This window comes from Homalodisca vitripennis, chromosome 1 (genome assembly GCF_021130785.1).
Source record: "Homalodisca vitripennis isolate AUS2020 chromosome 1, UT_GWSS_2.1, whole genome shotgun sequence".
Classification (NCBI taxonomy): Eukaryota; Metazoa; Arthropoda; class Insecta; order Hemiptera; family Cicadellidae; genus Homalodisca; species Homalodisca vitripennis.
This window is the reverse complement of record NC_060207.1, coordinates 45584529-45593961: the sequence shown is the minus strand read 5'-3', so window position 1 is coordinate 45593961 and position 9433 is coordinate 45584529. Positions and strand designations below refer to the sequence as shown.

Genomic DNA, 9433 nt, shown 5'->3' with positions numbered 1-9433 from the left:
AAGGATAAGTGCATATTTGAAATATATTATTAGACATGACATTATTTAAACGTACATCACATTAATCCTCCTTTAATATACGATAATGTAAAACTAAACGTTAAATACATTACATTAAGCACACGCTCAAAGGGGAGTTTTTAATTTTGCGTTATGTCACTTCACAAAGTTATTTATTCGAATGATGTTGTAATATTAGTAAAACTTACACCTTGAATTTAACCAAAAACAAAAAATGGTGCTATCTTTGTTTTGAAAATGTTGTGAGATATCCTCAAGCGTGTTGTAAAAAAAATAAGCCATGCTAAAATGGTTCTATTATATAAGAAACAAAAAGCAACAAAATAATTTTACTCTATATTTTTTGAATTATAGAACGTCTAATTAAAACATAATTTAAAACTAATTTAAACATAGAACACGCAGACAAGGTAACTAGAGCATTTTTAGCTTATTAAATCTGAACTGCTTAATTTTACGAAGAAATTCATATTACGTCATAGGTAACATTAATGAAATGTTCCGCCCTCTGCCTTAAAAATCAATAAACCCCATGTATAGAACTAACAGATTTCAAAATTTCTTAGTTTTTACGGGAGCAAACCCACCTTCTTCCTAAATAATAAACTAAAGAAATTATAAAAATAAACATATCCGTTTCTATGGGGACCCATCATTGACAAGAACTAGTCATTACACTACAAGTTTCCACACCTTCATGTAAAATTTCAAGTATCGAGTAAATTCTAGTTGTACTGCTTCTACGCGTAAGATGCTTGTAAGTTCATATACTCTCATTATATGTATTAAGATTCAAAGCATTGTAGTGTTATTTTCAATATTTACGTTCCTAGCTGCTGAAATTCATAAGTTAAACGGTTAGTCTGTTGTAACCGTAGAAACGAAGGATTCAGATTATTATTATAATTCGTGAACAAAACGATCATATTTTATGCTCTATCATAGCTGAAAAATATAAAAATTAGCCAAAGAGCACAATTGAATTTTCTTATCCTCTGCATGAAAAGTACTTGACTAAACAACAAAATCTTATTTTAAATTATCCTTTATAACAAAAATTTTTAAAATCTTATAAATTTTTAATTCAAAAATTGGATTCCACACCATTCCTTCATCTAAAAAACTAAAATTAAGTTTTCGGTTACCTACTTACAAAGCTGCCTGAGTTGCACATCCCTGTGATGTTTTATTTTATATTATGTTTTTATTTTCCAGAAAAACCTTGATCCTATTAAAATTGAGTTTATGAGGATCATGATTTCACTAAGTCATATGATGTTTCAACTGCTTCATTCACCTCTAATTCTGTTCCAAACCAAATCATATCCTTTTTCAATAATATATTACCAATTATTTCCATCCGATGACACTTCTCAACTACCAAGTTTGTCGCAAAATTAACTTCATCCTTGAAATTAATGATGATTCTATAAACGATTTGATGTGTTTTAAAACAGTTCCAAAACCAAACCTAAACAAAATTTAACATTTTTATTCTCCTGCAATGACTCAAAACTTTATATCTTTCTTTTTAAATCAATTCCATGATTGTTATTTATTATTGCAGAAAGAAATAATGCAATCCCTCATGTCAAATTATTTATAATTTTCTTGTTTTTCCCAAAACGAAGTTTTGTGGGTGAGGAAACTTTTACAATCGAACGCATCAATTGCACTCTTTTGCTATGTCTCGAGGTAGACCTATAATATGAACGGTATGTAAAATATTCTTGTCTCTACTCGTTTACAGTTTATTTAATCAGTCTTATTAATGGACAACCCAGTACTCAAATATTCTAATAAGATAAAAAATTAAATATCATATCTAGGAAATGTCTTATTTTTTTATATTTAGAACATTAAACCCCCTCCTCGTCATGGCGGGTCAGTTAAATTTATTGTTTAATCAGTATATTTTGTTATGACAAGTTACAGGTATTAAAAATACAAAATAAATACCTTAATAATATATTCTAGTATTCCATATATTTATATCAAAGTTAAATAAGACTGAATTAATTTGAAAGTATATATCACAACACTTGTAAATCGCAAACTCGTCACTAACTTTACCTCCTTGCATGGTTAATAAAGTGAAAATGCAAGCGTTGAAAAATTGAAAACGGGTTATTATTATAAATGTACAAGTTTATATCTATATATGAATGAACTATTTGTCAATCGTTCATTAATATATAGAAATGTCTTTCATGAACTAAAAAATAGGTACTAGGATAATTGAGTTGAAATTTTAGTTAAAACACCGAAATTACACATTGTCTTTAAATTACATAAGGTTTCTTCGCTCACTTTTAAATGTTCCATTTAAATGCATGAAGGTACTGTAAAATGTGGAGAGAGGCTGGAACATTTGTTTACAGTTTAATTCTTAAGAATAAATTCTACGAAATTTGAAGTATAGGGTGCTTAGTAGTAAAGTTGACAATAGCACCCAAAGGCTATTGTTAGGCACAAGGTTTAAATACAGATACCAGTGACAAAGTTAGTAAATGTAATTGTGTATTGCGGACATTAATTAAACATTGACATAACTGACTTCTCTGGCATTGTAGGAGGTAACCCATATGTACGGGATTGCAACGCAAAGGGCACTAACGGCATGGTGTAAGGAACAACGAGCCTTTCCCTCCGAGATATATGTCCGAGGATACAGGCGAGCTCAGTAAGCGAGTCCCAATGAACAGAGAATGCAAAATAATGAACCGGACATAAATTTTAATTTTTACGAGATGAAGGAAATTGTCGTGAACGACGAACCCGTGTTACAGAAATACAACCTTCGCCCAGGGCTTCGAATTACACGGATGAATATTTCTCGCGGGGAACTCCCGTTATTTGTAATTTTGATGTCTTAAAACTTGCAGTCCCCGACATATAATGGAGGGTCCTAGAGCCTTATAATGGTTTGCTGGTGGAAAGTAAAACTTTCTGCTCCGGTGGGATATTTTTGGCACTATCCGACGCATCTATTGCCGGCGTTACCAGACTAAAATGTATTTAAGGACTGGCTGACTCACCCCGGCGAGAAAACACAGTAGTTAGCGGAATATAGAATACAGTGAATATAGCTACACGATAAGTCCACCGTAGGTGCGTTTTTATACGAGTATTAAACGTGTGAGACATATCATTGCAATCATGGACGTTTGGCTTTATTATTTATTAATAATGTAAAGATATCTCAATTAGTAATTTTAATAACTGTGTTATGACCACAAACCCATCTTGTATAATTATTCTAAGTACAAAAAAGTGTATTTAAGGCCTAAGTGCATTAAACAAATAGTATATTTGCTACAAACCAGGCTTGTAATGATATGTAATGATATGTCTCGTGGTGTATTACTGACAGTGTTTCAATAATTAATGTCGATAATTACAGAGTGAAACGTATTATCATAGTGCAACTGTGTTACAAGTATAGTTCGATTTCTCAGTCTATACAGTAGGACACGTACCAGTCTACTCTGTACTTGCTACTTCCATGATAGCACGTATAGTTTCTATTTAACCTCAGAACTTGGAATCCAAAAATATCTGTTGTATTGACATTTGTATTGTAACATATCTAAATCGAAATTCTACCTTTTTTGTTTTAGTTTTCTTTCCTTTACAGTTTTTCACTTTGTATTAACCTTCAAAAAATGGATTAAATATTACAGCATTCCAGCTTTGTGATGCTTTATAAATACAGTGGTGTGTGTAGTTGTATGAGAAGAATTTAGTCTGATTCATCATTTATAATGTGTTGAACAACTTTAATTCTTAAATATGGAGAATATACTAAGATATGATAATTCCACCTAATATAATATCTTATAAGCTGGGTTTTGCGTCTTCGTGAATCCTTTCTTAATAATTATGCTGATACACGAGTTCTCGAATAAGAACGCGGAATTGTATTTTAGAATCGATGTAGATTTCTATATTTTTCAAGTTGCAATAAACAATCAACATTCTATTTACATTAGGATTGGTGTGTGTATATATTGAGTCAGAAATATGGTAAAATATTTTGAGACGTGATAGTAGAGCTAAAAATAAGAAAAAAATGTTATATAAAGGTAGGTCCGGAAACGCTCCATTAGTGAGTAATGGCTGGCGAAAGTTTTCGCTTTGTTTTCAGTTCACCTGGTGAAATTAAGTGATTCTGAAATGTTTTATTCTTACTTTTAAACACAAATAAGGTGGATTTTATAAGGAAAATCACCTGAAAAATCAAATAAAAACCACTCTAGAGGTTGTAGTGTCAACAGTTCTTGAGAAAAAGTATGAAATTTGACAAAAATCTAATAACAAAAATACCGTCTTACATGTTTGATGTCCAATAACATTGTTACATGACCAATAAACAAATTGTTTTTCTTAATACAGATTGTAGAGAATTTAATTCTGAAAACAACCATAACAAGCAAAGTTAACTAAAATGTGTAAAAAAGTTATGAAATTGACCCCTCACGTATTACAGTTCTTCAATGGTATCTATTGGGGAAGAGTAAGCTAATGTTTTTAAATGTCCCAAAAGGTAAAAGTTCAAAGATTTAAGTCCGGTGATCTTGCTGGCCATGAAACTGCTCCACCTCGGCCTATCCATTGATTTGTGAAACTCTCATTTAGGTGTCCACGAACAGCCAGAGAGTAGGGCTCAGGTGCCCCGTGCATAAACCACATGTTTTGGCGCAAACGTAGAGGTACATCATCAAGCAGGTTAGGTAGCTCGTCTCTTAAAATGTTCAAGTGCACCACGCCATTAAGCCTGGGAGGAAGCACCGAATACGACTAAATGATCTGCTAAGATTCCAGCCCAAACATTTACTGAAAACTGATGTTGTGGCGATTTGATAGCATGAGGATTTCTTTCTGCCAAAGTGTGGTTGTTATGGAAGTTAATGATAGCTGTTCTTGTAAAGTGAGCCTCATCGGTAAACAAAATTGTATTTAAAAAGTTTGGATCAGCACATTTTCCCAGAAGCCATCAACAAAAAGCAACACGGGGAGCGTAGTCTTGTGGCAAAAGAGTTTGGACATGCTGGAAGTGGTATGGGTGTAACTGGTACTCGTGTAGTATTCTCCGAATACTAGATTGGCTGACATTGAACTGTAGGAACAATTTTCTAGTGCTCTTTTCAGGATAATCAGAAATTTCATTAAGAACAAACTCTTCTAATTCAAAAGTCCTACATGATCGAGCGATGCCTGCATTACTATGCTCCGAAGACTTCAATGAACCTGTTTCAGATAAGTGTTGATGAATAGTGGCATTGAAAAATCTTGCGTTTGGACACCTGCGGTTAGGAAAGTTTCTTAATACAGACGTCTTGCTGCAGTAACTATAACAGCGTCCCATACCATACATTAAATGCATGTCCTGCTAATTCAGAGTTTTAAATACACATGAATATTACCTTCCATTTTTAATAAATGAAACACACAACACAAAATCACTAATAAAATGGATGAAAATATAACTGCTTAAAATACTTAACACACACACAGTATCTTTACAGTTTGTTGTTTGGTTCAACAATGAGGTGACATAAGTCATCTAATAATAAATGCCCAGTTGATTATTTATTATTTAAAAATGTTTAAACAGCTGTTGATTAAAATGATTAATTATTACCAGATGTTACCAATCAGATACTCATTCCTTATAAAACAACAAAAGTTTGCTGTGTAGTGTAATACGTGAGGAGTCAATTTCATAAGTTTTTTACACATTTAGTTAACTTTGCTTATTATGGTTGTTTTCAGAATTAAATTCTCTACAATCTGTATTAAGAAATCAATTTGTTTATATTGGTTATTAAACAATGTTATTGGACATTAAACATTTAAGACGGTATTTTTATTATTAGATTTTTGTAAAATTTCATACTTTTTCTCAACAATTGTTGACAAAAAACTTTTAGAGTGGTTTTATTTGATTTTGCAGGTGATTTTCCTTATAAATCCACCTTATTTGAGTTAAAAATAAGAATAAAACATTTTAGAATTACTTAATTTCACCAGGTGAACTGAAAACAAAGCGAAAACTTTCGCTAGCAATTACTCACTAATGGAGCGTTTTCCGGACCAACCTTTATACCAACATTTTTTTCTTATTTTTAGCTCTACTATCACGTCTTAAAATATTTTACCATATTTCTGACTCACCCTGTGTGTATATATATATATATATATATAATATATATATATATATATATATATATATAAAAATTTGTGTAAGTAGCAATAGCCTAATTTAATTTCAATAAATATTGAATCGCAAAAAGTACCTGCTCCGCCGGGACTCGAACCCGGATCTCTCACTTGCCGGGTGAGTGTGCTACCATTACACCACAGAGTCCTCACTTTTTACGATTCAATTATTTTGTATTTGGCTGTTTCTTTCACATGTGTGTTTAAATAACGAAACTAACATATGATCGGAAGACCAAAATACCTGTCAAATGACTTCTGTTTACATTCATTAAATTTGTATAAGTGGCAATAGCCTAATTTAATTTAAATAAATATTGAATCGCAAAAAGTACTTGCTCCGCCGGGGCTCGAACCCGGATCTCTCACTTGCCGGGTGAATGTGCTACCATTACACTAATAACAAAGAATTCATTTCGTACTACATAGTTGCAGTTTATGAGTTTGGCACATTAAAATTGTTCGTCATTGAACGTAAACTTCAAAACCCACATAAATGTACATTAAACTAATTCTGAAATACCAACATTTTGGCTTCTGATAGATCCTGATCCCTGAGCTCTCAGCCTCTAGGATGTTATAACTTCTAACACCTTCATATCCCTGGAAGTATTCGAACTATAGGAACTCTGGGATCTCTCGACTTCTGACAGCTTCTTATCTTTGGGGGCCCAAAACCCTGAAAGATCTCTGCCTCTGTTATACAGGCCCTGTAGTTTCCTGCCTCTGAAAAGTCCCGGTTTACGAGTATAGTAACACTTGTCTTTTAAAAGTTCTATACACCCTCTTGAAGTTCATGTCTTCTTATAGGTCCTAAAACCTCGGCATTGTTTCTTACAGTTCCCGATTCTAGGATGCTCTCTATAATCCTACAGGACGTTGTCTATATTAGTTCTGTATAAACTGGACTTGACCTGAGGCTCCATGTCCTTGACTCTGAATCCAGAAATCCATTGGTTATTATTTATTCGTATTTGGTAATTTCGTGTTCGACTTAAATTAATCTAGTCATCAGGTGTTCATAATTTCATTTATGTGTACTCTATGTGTGACCTCAAGAAAATTATATGGAGATAAATATAGAAACTTAAAACCCGTATTATGTAGCGTTTATTTATTTGTAAACCGTACTGATAAATCAACAACAACTATATTGGAATTATATAATATCATGTAAACGCATATAACTAATAATGTTAATATTAATTTTTATAAACAGGCCACCATCCGGCTGGCAAGGAGAGTGAGACCTTCATCCCTCATTCTTTATGGCTCACGGCTTCCTCCTGCCAGTCCACCTTTAGCGTTGCCCAGCCTCCATCACCCAGCCTTATACAGCAACAGACCGAAAAAGTCTAAAACCCAAATTTGTACTGGCAGTACGTCCCAAAGAGAAAGGTCCAGAAGTAAGAGTTCAAGCAAGGGTAATGATGGAAAGAAAAAGGGTAAATTTTGCAGTAAAAAGGAAGGAAAGGTTGATAAGCAAAAGAGTAAAACTAAGATGTGTGAAGGAAACCAACAAAAGAAAGAGAAAGACGTTATAAAGAAAAATAAAAAAGAAAGCGATGAGACAACAAATGCATGTAAAGCACTTGATATCAAAGATTCAGATAAATCTGAAGGTTTTGAAAGTTCTGAAGAGGAATATGTCAAGGCCGCTGAAAAGGAATGTTCAGATGCAGAAATATCGGATCTCTCGGATAATGAGGAAACGCAAATCAAAGCCGCCAGTGAGATGTGTGACTGCGTGAAAGAAGCTATAGCGAAATCTACAGCGAGCAAAAAAGGAGGTGGAAGACCAGTTGAAAAGCCATGCTCCCGCAGCTCATTCAAAGAGAAAGGAGATAAAGTTAAGCCAAAGGTGAGTGAACATGTCAGATGTTGTAATGTCGAGAAGTCGAAGTTCGCTCCACGTGAGGAAGACCTCGAGAAAGAACAGCCATGCAAAAACTTTAAAAGAGATTCGGACAAAACTGGAAAAGGGAAAGATAAAGGAGGAAAAAGTGATAAGGAAAGCGGAAAGAGTGAACACGCTGATAAGAAAAATGATCCATGTGAGTGTATTAAGAAAGCATTAGAAAAGTGTAAAAAAACTAAAAAGTCGGAAGCTAAAGAAGTTGTAAAAGAAAAGGAGTCTAAAAAGGAAAAGCCAAAAAGTCTAGAACCTAAAAAAGAATCTACAAAAAAGACCGGTTCTAAAAAAGGTGACTTCTACGAAATCAGATTTTAAAAAAGGGTGATTCTGAAAAAACAGATACTAAAAAGGACAAGCCTAAGAAACCTGATGCAAAAGAAGATCAGTCTGAAAAGACAGATGCTAAAAAGAAAGATTCTAAAAAGAAGGATTCTAAAAAGGGAGGAAATTCAGGAAAGCCAGATCCGAAAAAATCAAAAGGTCCTAAGAGTAAAAAGGACTGCAAAAAGAAACCTGTTGTTAAATGTTTGTAAGTAAATACATTATCTTGTACCCATAATAGTATGATTATGTTATTTTTCCTGATACATTAACCTTCTTACAGAATAAAAAATATATAATATAAATATTAACTCTTATGAACAGTTTCGACGATTAATAACTGATTGACGGCAGTTCAATTCCTTGCTTAATCTTTTTCCTTTTAAACTAAATATCTGTCCATTCTATACAGCTTTTTCATAAGAGGTCAGTACATTTTTTCTTTTTCTGTTTGTTTTACCTTTTTCTTGTTTATGTTATAAACATAAAAATTTTTATAAACTACGAAATAATAATTGTATTTAAATAAGACTGCTAATAAATCCTTAATGTTTTTATTAAAATTGAGAAAAAACTCTACTTACACGGTTGAAGATGTACAATCAAACTTCCTTTAGGAATATTAAGAACAGAATATTGAATACTAGACTGAAAATATTCATCCCGCACCAAAAATCAGTCTTTTAATACAAAATTATTTTTTACTCTTATAATATAAAAAGTTTGTGTAAAACTGGACATCCAAATCTTTCATTGATATTTTATTGTTTGTGTCTTAATCCAGTATTTATACTTAACACATTTAGAGTTAAGTAAGGAAAGCGTAATACTCGTACAAAAAAGAATGTTGCTCTCAAGGGTTTATCTCAGAGCAATGTATAATTTGAAACTACTTTAATCAGACGAGGAGAAGGATACTAGCAAAGTTTATGTTCCTTATCCAAACCACGTATG

General features: G+C 32.7%; 1 protein-coding gene across 1 annotated transcript; it reads left to right on the top strand.

Moving 5' to 3' along the window:
• The first annotated feature begins 662 nt into the window (after positions 1-662).
• Positions 663-8717, top strand: LOC124361360 (cylicin-2-like). The gene is made up of 3 exons (XM_046815441.1): positions 663-778; positions 7463-8447; positions 8480-8717. Exons 1-3 carry the CDS (start codon positions 773-775, stop codon positions 8689-8691), a joined length of 1203 nt encoding a protein of 400 aa, XP_046671397.1. The 5' UTR covers positions 663-772; the 3' UTR covers positions 8692-8717.
• Positions 8718-9433: the final 716 nt, after the last annotated feature.